This window comes from Oryctolagus cuniculus, chromosome 12 (assembly GCF_964237555.1).
Source record: "Oryctolagus cuniculus chromosome 12, mOryCun1.1, whole genome shotgun sequence".
NCBI classification, from domain to species: domain Eukaryota; kingdom Metazoa; phylum Chordata; class Mammalia; order Lagomorpha; family Leporidae; genus Oryctolagus; species Oryctolagus cuniculus.
Genome location: NC_091443.1, coordinates 8,695,650 through 8,713,733, shown reverse-complemented (window position 1 = coordinate 8,713,733; position 18,084 = coordinate 8,695,650). Strand labels below are relative to the sequence as shown.

The following is an 18,084-nucleotide window of genomic DNA, read 5'->3' as shown; positions in this document are numbered from 1 at the left end:
GTATTCGGCATCAGCTCCAGGGTGGGTTCCAGGTGGGCAGAGGGACCTCAGGCAGTTCCGTCTGAAGAATTCAAAGTGAGGACATGGAATTATCCACACTCACGTGTGGGTCCAGTCTTTAAAGGGACAGGTTAGAGCTGAGACCGAATCCATTTCCTTCTTGGTTAAGGTCCAGGGGCATCTGCATTTAAACATTAAGCTGCATTTCAGTTCAACAAAACCAATCTAGTATGAAAAACTGTCGAACAGGAAGAGGTTTAGTTATTTATTTTTTCTCTGTAACTCACCGAACCGAGCTACACAATTCCAAGGGGAAGAATGCTCTAGGAAATGGACACAGGGAAAAAAAAAAAAAAAAAGGGTGGTGGTGGGGATGGTGGGCTTTCACCAGGGTAGCTTTTGACCTGTTTTCCGCCCCGATTTTAAAACGCGATCAACGAACGGCGGGACGCGCACGCCGCTGCGGACTCCCGGCGCCGTCGGTCGGGCAGGCCACGCTCCGCGCGCGGCCCGGCAGCCGGGGAGCCCCGCGGGTCTGCTCGCTCCACGCACCCGCCACCCGCGCGTTTGCCCGCGACCTCGGTCAGCCGGACCGCACGGGGCGCGGCGCGGGACCCGCCCCCGCCCTCGCAAGTCCGCGTCCGTGCAGTGCCGCAGTCCGCCTCCGCCGCCCGGCCGGGCCCCCTGCGGGCGCGGGGTCCCCGCAAACACTGGAGCCTCAGCGCCTGCTGCTCAGGGACATTCCAGCAGCCCGCCGCGGAGACCCGCGCCGGTGCAGGCTTCCAGTCACTTACGTGGAGAGAACCAAGCAAAGGGGGACGCGCCCGGGGTCCCCGAGGCAGGTGCGGGTGCGTCTCTGCAGTGGCTCCGATCCCGAGCGGCAGGACCCGCGGCGGGACCCGGGTCGACGCCCCCCTCTGCGCTCCTCTGGGCCCCTCGGACACGCCCCCCCACTCCGGGTCCCGCAGCCCCGCACCGTGCACGCACCACTGCCGCTCCCCGCAGCCGCCCACGTGGTGGAGCTCAAGCCGCGCGAGGCCTGGGGGGCGCGCTCCAGGCGCGCCGCGGGTCGGGGAGGCCCCCGCCAGGGCGACCCCGCGCGGCCGGCCCCCAGCCCGGGCCCCCGCGTTTCCTCCCCCGAAGGGAGGGAGGCAGCAGCGCGCGGGCTGTCCCTGCCTGGCGCCCGCCGCGCCCTCTGGCGGCCGCCGCGGCCACGCGTTCTGGGCACGCGGGGCTGCCAAGCTGGACCCCCCTTTCCAGGGCTCGGGGTCTTCGGCCCGCAGCGGGCAGTGTCCACCCTCCACCACCCCGTGCCCTAGGCTGAGCCTCGCGAGCCGCGCCCCGGAGCTCCGGGCTTTCCTGCGCGACGCTGTGGGCGCCGCCGCCGTGCGTGGCAAGTGCGGGGTGTCAGAGCCCAGTGGCTCCCCTGGCTCCCAGGTGTGCCCCTCCCGTCGCGCGCGGGGCCCCCCGGCATGCTGCGAAAAAATGCCGCATGCACGCACTTATTTATTTATTTTGCAACAGCTGCACGGAACAATGAGGCTTTTCAAGAACCGGGGGGCGCGCTCTCCAGCCGCGCCGTTGTTTTTCCACGAACCCCGCCGGGCTCCGCGAAACCCTCCCCAGTCCGGCCCCGCCCGACCCCTCCGCGGGCCCCGCACGGGCGCCGGGGGCATTGTTTTTGGAGTCCTGCGGGAGGGAGGCGCGTGCGGGGCGGCCAGCGCAGTGCGGGTGGGGGCGGGCGCGCGCCTGAGTGCGCGAGGGAGCCGGCGCGGGCGGGGGCGCGGCAGGGGCGGTGCCTTGCAGCCTCGCGCCCCACGCCCGGGCTCCGCTCCGCACGTCCCGGGGATCCCGGACTCCGGCTCTTGGCGCGCGCCGGCCTGGGCCCGGCCCTTGGCGCGGCGCGGCTGCGGCGGCGGCCGCTCGGGGGTGCGCGCGGGCACGTGTGCGCGGCCCCGAGGCGCGCGCGAGCCCCCAGTGTGTGGCGGCGGCGGCGGCGGCGGCGCGGCGAGGCTGGGGTTCTTGTTTACCAGCGTTAACTCCGCTGAGCGGAAAAAAAAGGGAAAAAGCCCGAGGAGGAGGGAGCGCACCCGGTGAACTCGAGACGGGCGAGCGAGCGACGGGGACGCCGCCGGCGAGCCTGCTCGCGGCCGGCTCCCCGGGACCCCGGCCCTCCACGCCCCTCGCGCGCGGGGCAGCCCCGCGGGCGTCGCGGCCTTGACCTTCAGCGAGCCGGAGCCCCCGCGCGCGGAGCCCGGGCGGCTGCGGGGAGCGGAGCGCGGCGCGGCCGGCCCGCCGCTTTGTGTGCGTCCTGGATTTGGGAAGGAGCTGGCGGCGGCGGCTGCGCTGAGGGCGGCGGCGCGGTGAGCGCAGCCCGAGCGGGAGGAGGAGGGGGGGGGAGCCGCTCATTCATTTTTACTCCGCATTTGCGCCCCTCGCCGGCCTCCCCCGCCACCGCGACTTGGGAGCGAGCTTGGCACCGCGACGCGCCCTCCCTCGCGGGGCCCCAGGCGCGGAGCCACCTCCCCTCCTCGGGGGTCGGGCTTGTTTTTCCTCTCCTGGACGCACTCGGGCTTTGCCTCTTTTCTGGGCAGTGACCCCCACACACACCTCTTGCCTCTCTGGATTTGAAAATGGAGGCCGACGACGCCGACAGCCCTCCCCAGAGCGCCTTGGGTTCCCCACTCTGCCGAGTCCTGGGCTGCGGCTGCTGACGCCGAGGGGTCTCCCGCCCCGTCTGCGCTGCCTTCGGACCGTTCTTCCTTCGCTCTTGGCTTTGGAGCGAAGACTGCTTTTGAACCCCCCCCCCCTTTTTTTTTTGAGAAAGGGGACTTTCGTTCCAAATCAAAGGAATGAAGTCTGGCTCCGGAGGAGGGTCCCGGACCTCGGCGTGGGGGCTCCTGTTTCTCTCCGCCGCGCTCTCGGTCTGGCCGACGAGTGGAGAAAGTGAGTATGCGCCCGCCGCCCGCGGCCACTGCGGGAACTTTTCTCCGAGGGCCTGCGCCCTGTTTGCGAAACCGGAGTTGCCACCGTCGCAGCTGTCGGGCCCCCGGCTCGGGCGCGCGGGGCGGAGGGCGGACCCGGGCCCGAAGCCTTTGGGTGTGGAGCCCACCGGGCGCATCCCGCGCGGGCAGGGGCTGCGGGGCTTTCTAGTTCGTAGTCCCAAGAGCCCAGCCCGGAGGCCAGGTGGGTGGGCCGTGCTCACTCCGGGCGGCAGGGGCCCGCCCGGGCTCGGGGACTCCGCAGGGAAGTTGGGGCCCGACGCCCTGCTCTCGCCCCGCACGGGACGGCGACTCCCGCGGGCGCGCAGACGGCCCGCACGGCACTGAGGCCGCGCCACGCCTGCCTCTGGGGCCGCCAGGGTGCTGGGAGCGGGGAGCCCTCGGCCCGCCATCGCGAGTTGCCCTCGAGGGCGTCGTGTCCCGCGCAGCCGCCCCGCAGCCGCCGGACACTTTGGCAAACATCCAGGCGCGGCCTCCAGCCGCCTAGTGTGCCTTTGCCCCTCGGGCGACTTCGGGCTCGGGGCGCGCTGCGTTCCTTTGGCCCGTCCCCCGCCCCTGGCGTCCCGGAGATGCTGGAGCGCCCCTCGGGCGGCCCCTGGGCGAGTGCTAGGCCCGGGGCCTCCGTCAGCCTAGTCCTTCCGGGAGCGCGTGTGGGGCCCCAGGACCGTCTCCAGATTCTGTCTGGCCCGAGGGCGCCTTTGCCGCCCCGGGGATTGCGGGGAGGGAGGGGGGCCTGTGATCGGGCAGCGCCCGGGAGTGCGGGAGCGCGTGTGTGGCCGGAGCCGACGTGCGTTTCCACACACGTGCTCGCTCGCTGTCGCCGCGGACTCCCAACCCGGGCCCCGCTGCGCGCGTGGCGCGCGGAGGTTGACGGAGCGCGGGACCTGCGGCGGGGGTTTGCGTGCGAGCGCGGAGCCCTGGCACGCGTTTGGCTGCGACCAGTGTTGCGTGGCACCGCCTCGACCGCCCCGCGCTTCCTTTGTGCAGTTAATAAGCGGTGTCGCCCCACGCGCGCTGTCGCTTGCCATCTGATGGCTTTTGTTTTGGAGGCGTCGGGGGTGCGGGGAGCGAGCGCACCCACGGAGTGTGCAGGCAGGGCCGGGGCGGCGCGGTTATTCTCGGAAGGACCCGAGGTGGCTCCCGGGGACTTCAGGGATGGTAGGATAAGGTGAACGCGCAGGAAGGTTGAAAAGCAGTCGCGGGGCTGGGGCTGGAAACGGCGAGGGCGTTGGTGAGTAATGGTTGCCGCGGGTATGCAGGTGGTGCCTATTAACTGAAAAATCACGACTGAGCGGGGCGGGGGGCCGCCTGGCCCATCACGGGGAGGTTCGGAGAAGCCGTTTCCATCAGCAAGCCCCACTTAGACGTCTCATCGGCGGCGAGCGCGTGATGCGGGGAGGCGCAGATCCTTACGGAATTAGCGTGTTTACTGCGTGGAGGGAGGCGCAGACCCGGGCTCTCCTGCTCTTTGTTTTCCAAACTTTGAGCGCGCGGGATTGGACGGACGGGTTCCTGCTGCCCCCTCCTGAGGCGCGGGGGTGGTGTTTGGGGGACTGGGCGGGGGGGGGGGGGGGCTCTTGGCCAGGACAGCCGAGTGCAGCGTGGAGGACCCCAGAGAGCGAATCCATTTTGTGGCGGCGTGGTGTCGCACCGCGCTGTTTGCTCTCCCTTTCTTACTGACTGTTAGTGAGTTCTGAAATCTAGAACTGCAGCGTGGCCTTGCTTCTGGCCAGGACTCGGAGCCCTTCTCGCGGGGAGTGGTTTTTGGCCAGGGCGCTTTTTCTTGAGAACACAAAGGGGAGGCAGAAAGTCTGTCGATGTAGGTTTTTAAAACCGCGATGCCAAGACGGACCGCTCTTCCCCGGGGGTCTCTGAGGTTGTGAGTTCCTTAGAACCCGACGATGGCCAGGAGGCGCCCTGATCCTCCTGAGGTTTGCTCAAGTCCAGCTCAGTGCCGGCCCCACCCGCTTGCTGCAGTTTTGAGGGCTACAAGAAAATGAGTTCAGTTTTTTTAAAACCCGAAAGGCTCCGGACCACGGGAGAGAGAAGCCAGCCGGGTCCTAGCCGGGAAGGGTGTTCTGGGGGCGGCTGTGAGCGCCGTTATAGGGGTTGGTTCGGTTCCAGGTGCCCTGCCAGCACACTGAGTTTTTTAGCGTTTCTTCTTTGAGCATGACAACTCTAGGGAGAGAGTTTTAGAAAATTTTGAGTTTTTTTTTTTTTTTTTTTGTGGGGGGAGAAAGATGTGGGCATGTTTGTCTCACTATCATAGGAGCAGGGCATTTAAATAAAGGAGATAAAGGAGGTTTGGAAGTTATACGTGGCACCTAAACGTTCCGATGACTGTTTTTTTAAAACAGCCAACATGCACCTTAAAGTTGCCTTGGCCATCTCCGTGGAAGGATTGTCATCTTTTTGCCCCCGGCACAGGAATATCCTGTTGTTAGACAAGTGTCCATTTGTGACAGGTCACTGTTTCAAAGGACAACCCAGAATAAGAAGTTTTGAAAGAGCCCAGTTAGCAAACTCTAGTTCCCACCCTTTGGAGGGCAATAGCAGGTAAAAGGTGTTTTTGTAGAGGGCTGGTGTGTGGCTGGGATTTGGAGTTTCAGAGGGCATGTGCCTGATCTGTCCGAAGGGATTAGAAAAGCCCCACTCTCAGAAACTCAGTAAGGTTGATTAGATTACCTTAGACACGGCGTGAAGCAAGAGAGGTCTGTCACCAAGATCACCTGTTGTGCGATCCCACTTGTATGAAATGTCCAGAGCAAGCAGATCTGTGGAGGAAGTGGATGAGTGGTTGCCGGGGCCATCGGGGCGACTGCTGGTGGGTCCAAGGTTTTTTTTGGGGGGTGATGGTTGCACAACTCTGAGTATACCAAAAACCGTTGAATTGTGCACATTAACTCAGCGATCTTTATGGTAATAGAATTCTATCTCAATAAATCTGTCCTTTTTTAAAAAAATGTTAAGGTTGAAAAGAGTGCACTGAGACATAAATAGATTAAATATATTCAGGAAATTCATCCTGTGTCTTTGTCTTCCACTCGGGAGTTCTCAGGTGTGTGGATTTCAGTACAGCAAGTGGTCACTGAAGCTGCAGTAGTGGGGATTCTGCGCCCTAGGGGACGTGGGGAGCAAAGCCGTGGTGCTCAGTAATTTTGGTTAAGGATGTGTCAGGGCCTGGTGCCTTAACGAGCACGTGCCAGGGAGAGTGGGTTTTGACAGCTGAGCCCTCCACTGACTCTGAGATGTTTAGAAGCTCAGTCTGCAAGGCTGTGTCTTCGATTTTATTACGGGTGTTTTCCAACAGAGAAGTCACGCGCCGTGTAAGGAGCATTTCCGCTCTGTTCTGATATGTCCTGTTAGCCACGCGTGGTAGGGAAGGCTGAGGGCGAGCTGTTCATTTCAGTCCAGTGTTGCTTCTTTTTTGCTTATTTTATTTCTTAAACAGCTCCAAAATCTGAGCAGAAAGACTCTTTGTAGGATGCAATAGTTGTTTTGGGCACAGGATGACTTTTGTTTAAGAGAATTAAAATTTCTTACAGAACAAAAGATTTGAAAGTCCATCAAAGGCATTTCTGTAGTTAAATTGTCTTTTATCCAACATTACCTTGTTGGCCGTTCAATAGGAAAAGACCTAGAGAATAATGGTTTGTATTTGTTTCCTGTCTTTGTCTGAGGCCTGGTTTGCTAATAAAAATGTTGCCTGCCCTTCCTATTGTTGCAAGATCAGGCCAATAATGAGAATCAACTGTATCATTTTCACTTGTTGCCTTAGCTTGTTGCCAAGGGGAGCCCTCAGGGGACGTGGTTTCCTTTTTAATCTGGTTTCGTTTGTTTTGTAAGAATGTGCTCTAAGAAGCAACTGAATCCCGCCAACACTGATTGGGCACCTAGTGTATGAAAGCTGACCTGTGTGATTGTGAGGCAGTGCATGTGCCTACAAAGGAAGAGGACTTTAGCTTTGCCCTTGGCATTTTATGTATTCTTCTGCACTTGAAAATGCGGATTTTTTTTTTTTTCATCTCCACCATGCACCATTTCCATACTTCGGCAGGCAGCATGTTACAGTCTCTTGAAAGATACTCCTGTGGAGCTAAGACGTGAAGTGCCCTGGGGTGGCTGAGGCTGATCTTCCCAAACTCGGTGCTGCACTGTGTTTGCCTTGTCAGTGTTTTCCCCGTATTGGGGAGTTGTGGTTGCCATGATGCCCAGGGGACATTTGGCCATCTTGACCAGGAACACTGATTATAGCAGCGGTGATTAAATGGTTTCCTTTCGCCAAAACCTTGGGAGTCTTAAGTGTGTGTGTGTGTGAGTGTGTGTGTGTGTGTATGCTACGTGGCACCTTTTGAGTTGAAAGAAAGACGGGACTTCAGGAGTTTTCTGGATGCACATGTTGCTTAGCTAGCTTTCTGTAACGAGGAGGACATGTTTACGGTTCCAGAGCTTTCTATAATTTAAAAATAAGTTTGCTGTTTGAAAAGTGTGAGGGGGTACGAAGGAGATTGTCAATTAAATCCCGAAAGTGTTTTTTTTTTTTTTTAAGTGTACAAGACGTGTCTCTCTCTGCATTGTGATTTTGCTTCCATTTGTTTTCAAAACTCATTTAAAAATCAACCGTGGTTCATGGAAGAGGTATTTGTGCCCGCAGGCCAGCTTGCTTTGAACTGCTTTTCTTAGCCAACTTATGACAGGTGCTATCTGAGTCCAAGAGATGAGCTCTTCTCAATTGTGCTAAATATATAATAGTTGCACACAGGCTGGGGATACAGTTTCCTGCTCTCGCTGAGATGTTCTGCAGGGAAATGCTGAACCCGTTCAAGACAGCAACACGTGTGATGAGGGAGGTGCTTTGAGCCCTCCTGGAAAATGGTGGGTGCCATTGGGTCAGCAGACGGAAGTGGTCCAGTGTGTTCATAAATGTGCGATTTGGTTTCAACAAAGGGAGGGGCAGGGGTCCCAGTGTTTGTGGACATTGTAACTGACCCCCAGTATTTGGAAACATGTAAACCGAGATATGTACACGTGCCCTCAGTCCTGCACCCCCACCCCAAGGATCTGTAAAAGGACTGATGTATTCTGAGGCAGGGATTTAAGACGGGTGGTAAACAAGGGCTCTTTAGCCACAACTCGGTCATTAGCTGCAGAGATGCACAGCCCCCTGTTTGTTTTCTGGTGTGCAATTGCTTCAGTTTAATTTGATTCAAAATTTAGTTCTGTCTGGTTTGGAGACTTAGGGCTTTTGAAAACCAGCTCTTTTCTCTGTCAGTTTCACTCATGTTTTAAAGCCCCCGGTATCTTTCTTGAAGATTTCCATCCTTTTTTTCCCCCTGCATATGCCAAATTGCCATATTATTAATTTCAAAATTGTAAGGAAAGGCCGATATTTCTTTATTTGAATTAAGCAGCAACCTCCTTTTTTTTTTTTTAACCCCCTGACCTATTTCTTCCTCACACACATGCTGAATGCTCACTGAGCTCAGTTCTACAGAACTGAGGCTTAAGCATTCTTATGCCATAGAATAAAGGTGGACCATACGTTTTGAAAGGTATCAATCCAAGTCATAGAAATTACCGCTATGTTTATTTAAAGAACTGAAGAAACAGCTTAGTAAGCTTGACTTTAAGTTTTCATTCTTTCGCTGCCCCAGCCTACACAAAGTTGCTCTTCAGATTTTTCTGGGCTTAAGCGGAAGTAGTTTGTGTGGCGGTGAGGGATACACGTTTGTTTGTGACGTGTCTCACTGTGTAGCTGCTGTGTATGCCCCAGGAAGCAAGTGCACCTGCAGAGGCTGCCCTTCTCCGATTGTCCTCAGCTTGGTCCGTGCTGCTGGTCACCTCATTGGTACATTCCAGGGGGATGTGTCCGTGGGACTCACCGGCTTTGTCCTGCCCATGGTGGTTGAGGGTCCTGAAGCCCCCGTACACATTGTTATCAGCATAGCAGCTGGCTGGCCACATAGAGGAACAGGTGCGTGCACGTGAGCGCTGCCAGCACATATCCCAGAGAGAGCTGTGCCTGCCTGAAATTGCTCCCACGGGACTCGTCGGGAAGACATCTCTTTTATTTCCCAGACTTTAGAAAGTAGTCTGTTATTAGTCCGGAAAGTTCTTGGGAGGCGGATTTGAAACCTTACTTTTATCTCCTTGCTCCCGGAGCTCCATTTATACACAGGCCTGTACTTCAGTAAGTTAGATAATAAGAATGTGTGTGAATCTCCACCCATCCTTGCAAATTCTGGCTGCGTGGAATCCGTCCTTGTTGCCGTTTTGCGTACGTTTGTTTGACTACTTTGTAATGTAGCACTTGCTTTGGAGCTACCAGTTTAAAAAGTTTGCTCTGTTTTAAATTACTATTGGCATGAGAGCAAACACATTGTGACAGTCTTAGGCGTGCATATTTTATACAGCAGAACGTTAAAGTTTTCCTAAAATGTTTTGAATGCTTACTTTTAGCTTTGTTCTCTTCTATAGAATAAAGACAGTGGTTTGTCTCTATAAAATTGAGGATTGGGGATATATCCGACTAAGCTGATGAGATATCACCAGTGTTGAGTCTGGCAGATCTTGGTTAAGGAGCGGACGTCTGATGATACAGAGAGAGGACTTGAACACCTGTTCCCCTATCTGAAGGCTCTTTTCCTGGGAAAGAGAAAATCCCAGGTGACGTAGCGTATGCGTGGGAAGAGTCCCCGAATCTTCCTGGAAATGATTGATTGTGACATCTTCGTTGATTGTGCACGTGCGGATCAGGAGTATCATGTATTCTCCTGGGTCTCGGTGGGAGAAGACACAGCTTACAGACTGAAGACTTGAAGGAAAGTACAGGAATCCGTGAAAACACACACACATGCACACACATGCACACACTCTCACATGCACACACTCGCACACACACTGAGTCGGACAGACCATCACTGCAGAGGCAGATCTGGTGGTGTTCCGCTGGTTCTCACCTCTGGTCTCAGTGGATGATGGGCTCACAGCCTAGGTTGGGTCATCACATGCTAATCACTGGAAGAATTCTTTTGTTCGAGTAGCTTTTCTTGGTCAAATGATATAGTTGGAATTTTTCTTTCTTTTTTTTTTTGATTCTTTTTTAAATTTTTTATTTAGTAAATATAAATTTTCAAAGTACAGTTAATGGATTGCAATGGCTTCCCCCCATAATTTCCCTCCCACTCACACCCCTCCCATCTCCTGCTCCCTCTCCCATTCCATTCACATCAAGATTCATTTTCAATTATCTTTATATACAGAAGATCAATTCAGTATATATTAAGTAAAGATTTCATCAGTTTGCACCCACACAGAAACACAAAATGTAAAATACTGTTTCAGTATTAGTTATAGTATTACTTCACATTGGACAACACATTAAGGACAGATCCCACATGAGAAGTAAGTACACAGTGACTCCTGTTGTTGACTTAACAATTTGACACTCTTGTTTATGGCGTCAGTAATCTCCCTAGGCTCTAGTCATGAGTTGCCAAGGCTATGGAAGCCTTTTGAGGTTGCCAACTTCGATCGGAATTTTTCTTTCTAACACACACCTTCGATTTTCAACATCAAAGATTGGCTCTGGGTGGAATTTCCAGCTACGTTGAAGCTCTGCAGCCCGTCCTTCCCTGGGGACGCAGGGTGATTGCATGCTCTCTGTCTGCCCCACTGAGTCACTGGGAGAGGCTCTGATGAGCCCCCATTTCTGGCTCTGCCCTGGTCCCGTGCAGACCTGTACTACTCCCAGAGGACTTGCCCAGTTGGCCCTTGAGCCAGCTGTGATGCCTGGCCCATCCCTTTGGCTTGGTACACTTGCTGCCCTCGGTGGTCCAAGAATCGAGCCTATAGCCCCTCCTATTGGGCAGTACTTGGTCCTTAAAAAGATTGCTGTGGGGGAGTCGGCGCTATGGCATAGCAGATTAAGCCAATGCCTGCAGTGCCAGCATCTCATATGGGCACCAGTTCAAGTCTCGGCTGCACCACTTCGGATCCAGCTCTCTGCTATGGCTTTGGAAAGCAGTAGAAGATGGCCTAAGTCCTTGGGCCCCCGCACCTGCGTAGGAAGACCCAGAAGAAGCTCCTGGCTCCTGGCTTTGGATCAGTGTGGCTGCAGCCGATGCGGCCAATTGGGGAGTGAACCAACGGTTGGAAGACCTCTCTCTCTGCTTCTTGTTCTCTGTGTAACTCTGATTTTCAAATAAATAAAATTTAAAAAATAAAAAAAAATTGCTGTGGGGACCCAGGGTTGATTCCCCGTGGGCTCCAGCCCTGGGCCCACTCCTGGAGGGTAAACTGTGCCATTCCTGTCTCAGCTTCTGCCCCTCTGTTGCTGGGGCCAGAGTGCTTCCTTCCTCACCGCTCAGCGTGCCCGTCCTCTGGAGCACAACTTCTCATCTGCTTCTGCTCGCTCCTTACCTGCCCATCAGCCGTTCTTCCTAAACAAGTTCATTCTTTTTTTTCGAGTCTCAACAGAAATGTAGACTGGGGGAGAAGTTTCTGCTCTCATCGCTAAACAACACAGTGCAAGCATGTTCTAATCCATTTAGAAAACTGAAGTCAGAAAAATTTCAGGGGACTTTGATTTTTTTTTAATTTTGAACTTGTATTTATTTATTTGAAAGGAAGTGAGACAGAGACATCAGAGCAATCTTCCATCTGCTGATTTACCCCTCAAATGCTTGCAACAGCGAGGGCTGGGCCAGCGAGCTGGGCACTTCGTCTGGGTCTCCCACGTGGGTGACAGGGACCCGATCGCTGAAGCCTCCCTGGGTGTGCATCAGCCGGAGCCGCAGTGGAGAGTGGAGCTGGGATGTGATCGCAGGCGCTCCACTATGGGAGTGGGCATCCACGGGGTGGCTTACTGGCTATCAAATACCTGCCCCCATATATATTAGATCTAATTTTCATGTAGATGTGTAAAGCTGGGCCACAACTGTAGCCCTCTAAGTCAGCGCGGGCCCTTCCCCCAAATGCATTCCTAGGTCTGAGATGCCATTCTTTAATTTCTAACCCGATTCCTCCTCCTCTATGAAACTTGGGATTTCCCTGACTTCTGTGGACCTGGCTTCCCTCCTCGCTTCCTCTGAGTTCCTGATCACTGCTGTCAGCAGTTAATAGTAATGGTTAACAGCGGTTTTTTTTTTTTTTTTTTTTGGAGGGTCTTGTTCTTTGGCTGTTGTCATTTTACAGGCACCAGAGTGGCTGGTTTGAGTCACACCTTCCCAGTAGCTGGTATTAACTCTCCTCACACCTCAGCTTCCCCGACTTCGGAATTACACTACACTTTTACTGGGATCCACTTCCCATGATGATTTGTAAACATTAAAGTGAACGAATGCACGTGTCCAGTGTCCCACACCGGAGCCTGGCTCGTGAGAAGCCCCTGGGTGCCGCCTGCTTCTGCTTTTACAGAGGTGACATCCTTGAACAGAGATGTTCTTTGGGTGGTCCCAGAAAGGCAGGTGCACTTGATGTCTGACCACCTGTGTCATTTAATGTGATACAGAGCCTGGCACACAGTAGGGGCTCCGTCATCATTGTGTGATAAAACTTGTGTTTAGCCAAGGTGCTGATTGAATTTTACCTGTTCTCGGTCAGCAGTGGCAGCCGGGGCAGCTCCCCTCCCTTTCAGAGATCTGTTTATTGTGTTTTCTCCCTTAATCCTTCCATTCATTAATTTCTGCCAGTTTGACTTTCCCATCCCGCCAACGCATAGACGCCACCTAGTGGCCGTAAGGGAAATGCAGCCTTTATGGAGATGGCGGTAACCCAGCCCAAAAGTTAGATTGCACCCCGAACCCCGCTGCTCCCCTATTGTGCTTTCTGGCTTGGGTCCTGGGCACTGATGCCAGGAAGTGTGGATCCTGCAGGCTCCTATGGAAACCAGTGGGCTGCGGCTCGAGGTTGCAGGTGCTGAACCGGGGATGCGTTGGTGTGGGCGAGGGCTGTCTGAATGACATAAACAAGTTTGCTTGACTCTGGCTGAGTTCGTACCCCTGGTGTATCCTTTGCAGTGAGGAGTTTAAGACAGTTTTGCGAGACTTTTCATAAATGAGGAGTTCTCAAATAGTTCTTTTGCGCTTAGGGGCTTAAAACAAATACTGATTCATTTTGAAAAATACTGCAAGGCTTACCTTCCATTGCTCTACTTAAATATGTAGTAACACATTAATGATCATCCTTATATGCATCCCTCTGGGCTGTCTTATGAAGTTCAGAAATCCTAACAGAATGATAACAAATGCGCGCCTGGCTGGGCTGTATTTTGTTAGCTGATTTTCAGTGTTTAGTTTTGCATTTTATTGATATTTTTATTGTCTACTTTTCTCACGTGTGTAGGCGCTTGTTCTAGTGTCATGTGTCCAAAGTCTTAGCCCCGTTTTGGCGGGATTGCCTTTGTTGTTTCTGATGTGGACGTCGCGTGCGTGGCTGGCTGAGGGTGGACCTCGCCTATCTTCCTCCCCGGCCGGTTCTGAGGTGGGCTGTCTGTGTTCCTGGCTGTGGGCCTTGGAAGGCAGAAGCCCCTCTGAAGAGCGGTTGTACCAGCTGCCCTCCGGCAAACTTCTTTAGGCGAGAGCTACAATTTCACCCTCCCTGTGCTGGGTGGGAGCTGTGACCCAGGGCCCCTGTGGACCTCTGTCCCTCTCTCTCTCATATCATTGCCCTCACTTTTGGGGAGCAGAGTGGTCCCTTTGCCATCTCCGAATCACAAGGACGTGGCACTGAGGATGAGCTCAAGGCAGGGAAGACTTCTTGAAGCCGGGTAACTGTGAAACTTTATTCATAACAAACTCCTTTGCATCATTGTAGCACCGCCGGCCAAAACATCTTATCACACTAGTGCCTGCTACGCGGAACTTGGAGGTCAAGCAGTGAGCTTTAAAGTCCTTGTTTCGCTGGGCTTTTTGCACAGTGAGGTGAATAAAAAGTGGAAGCCCCTGAGAGGTCACTTGTAAGTCTAACCTTGTGTCAGGTTCACCCCGTCCTGCTGGGTGGGGGACCTTGTTCCGGAAGGTCCCCCGTGGGTAAGACCGAGTGAATAGTCCACCAGTACCTCTGTGTGTTCAGCGTGCCTCCCGACCTGATGGCAGGTCAGCGTCCCAGACTGCTCCCTGCTGTGTCGCCTTCTGTGTGGGACGGCCAGTGTGGATTCTGCCACCTCTGCCGCCACCTGCTCCTTCTGTGGGACAGGGTGGCCCTGGGTCATTTTGCCGGCCCCTCTGGCCATCAGATCCCAAGACACAGGTGGTGAGAGATGGAGTAAGATTTGGTTGACCACAACAGAAGCACTGCACAGAAGTTTGCTCTGTCTCTGCGTTGGCTCCTGGCGGGTGTCTCATCGCTGGTCTCCCTCCCTAGTGGCTGCTGCTCTGGGTGTGGGTCAAGGCCTTTGCTGTCTCCCTTCGGGGTCCCTACAGAAGATGAGGCCACTCCCTTTGCCTCCAGTGGAAGAAAGTTGGCTTGCACAGGATGCTGTAAAGAGGCCACCTGAAGTTCATTAACACCCAGGCGATTACTCTTCAAGGCCTGAGACTGCTAAGGAGACTGGGAGGGGGCCTGTTGCCTGCAAGAATGTAAACATAATCATTTGAACCTGGTATGTTAATTTCAGGTGCAGCTTGTCAAAGAGCGTCTGTGAAATCAGCCCGGTGGGTGTGAACCAGCCCGGGCGAGCCTGTGCAGACTAGCCCGCCGCTTCCTTTGAAGCTGCCTCCTGCTAACCAGCTCACTGTCTCCCCCTCTCGGGTGCAGGGGGCTGTGTTGGAAAGGAAGCTGCAGTGCCTGCCTTCTCCGTCTGTGATTTGGGGTAGGACTGGGCCGGCACAGACGCCCCGAGAGTTAGAGAGTTAGCAGCAGTGTCTAGGATGCCCTGGAGCCCTGGCACGTGGGAGGCGTCCAGCGAGGGGGCCTGTTTGTCTTTCTCTGCTCCGCGTTGCTGTGGGGGGGCCCCCGCGAAGCTCCCTCTGGGGCTCCCGCCCTCCCCCTGCCCTGTGCGGGACCTTTTCCGTGTCTGCCATGCAGGTGTGAAACGTGAGGATGATCTCAGCCTCCGGGACCACGGAGCTGGCGTCGTCTGTGCCAGGAGAGACTTGTCTGCTACCCAGGCTGGCCCTGGCTCAGGTGCTGGGATTACACCTGAGAGTGACCGAGCTGTGGGGAGGGTATGAAGCCCTATTCTGGGGTCCAGACTTGAGGGCTTCCACCGGTCCCTGCTCCTAGAGAATGTGTGAGAAAAACACATGGTGGTGGTTTTCTATTCGGGGAGCTTCCTAGTTGGGGAGACCCAAATACGGGGTGAGCGTTCCCAGGCTGGAAATCAGAAATCCAAGATGCTCCAGAACCCAAAACCTTGGGAGCACCAGGTTGACTCAGCTGGGATTTGGGGTTTTCAGATGGGGGCGCTCGGCTGGTCCTGTCTGCGCACACGTACCCCCCTGTCTGAGATACTTCTGGGCACCAGCGCTCTGAATAAGGGGTGTGCAGGCAGTGTGTGCCCAGTGTTAGGGGTTGTGGGTTTAGAGATGGCCCCTCAGGCTCCTTGAGAAGTTGTGGAGGGGGTGGCTGACTCGAGGAGCGCACCTGACGCTTCGGCCTCGTGTTGGGCAGAGAGGGTGTGCCCACTGAGGCCGAGGCCCTCCGTGTACGGGGCCAAGGTGCCATTGGGGCTGGGAGGAGGGTGATCCTGCAGATGGGAGGGGACAGGCGGGGTGGAGCAGCACAGCACGGGTGCTGGAGGAGACACTTGGCCTGGGCAGACCTGGGGGGAACAAAGCTCCCGTGAGGCGGGCGGCTCACGCGGCAAAGGGCTCTGCCGAGAGGCAGCCATCACCCGCTTTTATTTCAGAGCTGGGTGTTGGGAAGGTGGAGGGCTCCCTGCTTCGGGAGGGGCGGTGTGGGCTCCTGGGAAGGCCAAGGGCCTGGGCTGCACCCTGCGAGGGTCATGCTCCATGACCTCCAGCTGTGTCCCTGTGCACCAGCTCCCAGGAGGGCCAGCACTCACTCTCTTTCAGAGGGTGTCTGGGCGCGAGCTGACCCTTGCGGCCTTCTGGGCTGGCTCTGGGCAGCCAGTGCCGTGCTGCCTGGCAGTGCCGGCCGAGCTGGCACGGCAGTTCTCGGCCCTCACCGTACAAACCGAGAGGAAAGATTTGTTTAGAAGACGATGCCAACTTTGTGTCCAGCTCTGGGCCTTGCTACTGATGCTTCTTAACTTGCATTGATTTATGTTTTTACGTTGACCGGGCACAGGAGGAGAAGGCAGCGTGGGGCCTTAGCCCTGGATTAGGCTGCTGGCCTGGTGCTGCCTGTTCTGCCACCGTGACTGTTTTGACTCAACAAATGATGTTAAAAACAGCAGTGCAGAGCCTTTATGGGAGGGTGGTGGGTTTGGTCTGTGGGCCTATGCGTTCATTACTTTCCTGCTTTGGGGAGAGTGAATTAGACAGTTTGAATCATTCTTCACCTGTTGGAACAAGCCGGCTTCGGAGCCACAGTCTGTTTCTCCCAGCTGGGACGTGGGCTTCTTCCTTCTCCCCGGTGCCTTCTCCGGATTGATGTGTGGTCCTGATTCCTTCTTGAGATTAGAATTGGAGCTCAGGGGGACAGGTGTCCAGGGTGGTGGCCGAGATGCCACACCTGCATCAGGAGGCCTGGGTTTTAGCCCCAGTCCTGCTTCTACTTCTGGCTTCCTGCTAATGTGTACTCGGGACGCAGCGAGCAACAGCTTCGTTGGTTGGGCCCCTGCTGTCCACATGGGATTCAGATTGAGTTCTAGACTCTTAGCTTCAACCTGGCCTCTCTCTGGCTGTTGCAGGCACTTGGGGAGTGAACTAGCACCTGGACAGTATCTCTGTCTTTCTGTCTCTGTCTCTCCCCTCTCCCCCATTCCCCATCTCTGTCATTGTGCCCTTTGAATGCATAAACTTGCATTTAGAAGTGGGGAGAAGCGGGCTGGCGTTGTGGCACAGTGGTTTAAGCCGCCATCTGCAATGTGGGCATCCCATGTGAGTGCAGTTTTAGTCCTGGCTGCTCCACTTCCGATCCAGCCCCCTGCTGGTACACCTGGGAAAGCAGTGGAAGATGGCCCACCCAAGTGCTTGGGCCCCTGCACCCATGAAGGAGACCCAGATGGAATTCCTGGCTCCTGGCTTCTGCATGGCCCAGCCCTGGCTGTTGTACCTATTTGGGGGAGTGAACCACCAGATGGAAGATTCTCATTCATTCATTCATTCTCTCTCTCTCTCTCTCTCTGCCTTGCAAATAAATAAAAGCAGAATCAAGAACTGGCAGCCCTTGTAGGCTGAGGGCAGCTTTCAGAGATGAATCTGCAGATACGGGTCAAGGGCAGCCAGGGACAGCTTCGGTCAGGGGTTCTGACCCAGTGCAGCTCCTTGGCTTGGTGACCCAGCGCCTTCTTGCTGGACGGTGAGAAAGAGCAGCCCTTGTGCCTGCTCTCTGCCTCCCAGGACCAGGGGTCACGCTTAGTCCTGCTTAGACGAATGGGGTGTGGGGGACAAGTTCAAGAAGACCGATGCCTGCCACGGGGCCACGCCGAGCATCAGAGCAGGGAGAGTGTGCCATCACGGGAGGTTGGGCTGAGTCTCGGGATGGGCGTGTCTTCCCTGATGAGAGACAGCATTGCAGGTAACGCCTTCCTTTGCAGGAAAGCAAGTCAGGAGTCTAGCTCTCGGGCCATCGCAGTTGCAAATGAAATTTATTGCTAATCAGCCATGGGATATGTAATTGCCTTTCCATTTTCTCATTTTTCCAGAAGAGAGATTTGTTTAGATACTTGGCTCCCCAGCTGATTATACTAGAAGCTTTTCATTGGTCTTGACAGCTCAATGTTTTGTTGCTCTCAGCCCGGGGAGCCCTGAACGGGCGGGGTTGACCCCCGCAGGCGAGGACCTGGGGGAGCCCTGAATGGGCGGGGTTGACCCCCGCAGGCGAGGACCTGGGGGAGCCCTGAATGGGCGGGGTTGACCCCCGCAGGCGAGGACCTGGGGGAGCCCTGAATGGGCGGGGTTGACCCCCGCAGGCGAGGACCTGGGGGAGCCCTGAATGGGCGGGGTTGACCCCC

General features: G+C 55.6%; 1 protein-coding gene across 3 annotated transcripts in view; it reads left to right on the top strand.

Annotated features, from left to right (window-relative positions):
• Positions 1-2,541: 2,541 nt before the first annotated feature.
• The window catches only part of IGF1R (insulin like growth factor 1 receptor), a 248,852-nt gene continuing 233,309 nt past the window's right edge, over positions 2,542-18,084 (top strand). For 2 of the 3 annotated variants that reach the window (XM_008248786.3, XM_017337784.3), the window contains exon 1: positions 2,542-2,946. In XM_008248786.3, coding sequence (XP_008247008.1) covers positions 2,853-2,946 — 94 coding nt within the window. In that variant the 5' untranslated portion in view covers positions 2,542-2,852. The remainder of the gene's footprint in view (positions 2,947-18,084) is intronic. The other variant, XM_017337786.3, reaches the window with a different exon arrangement.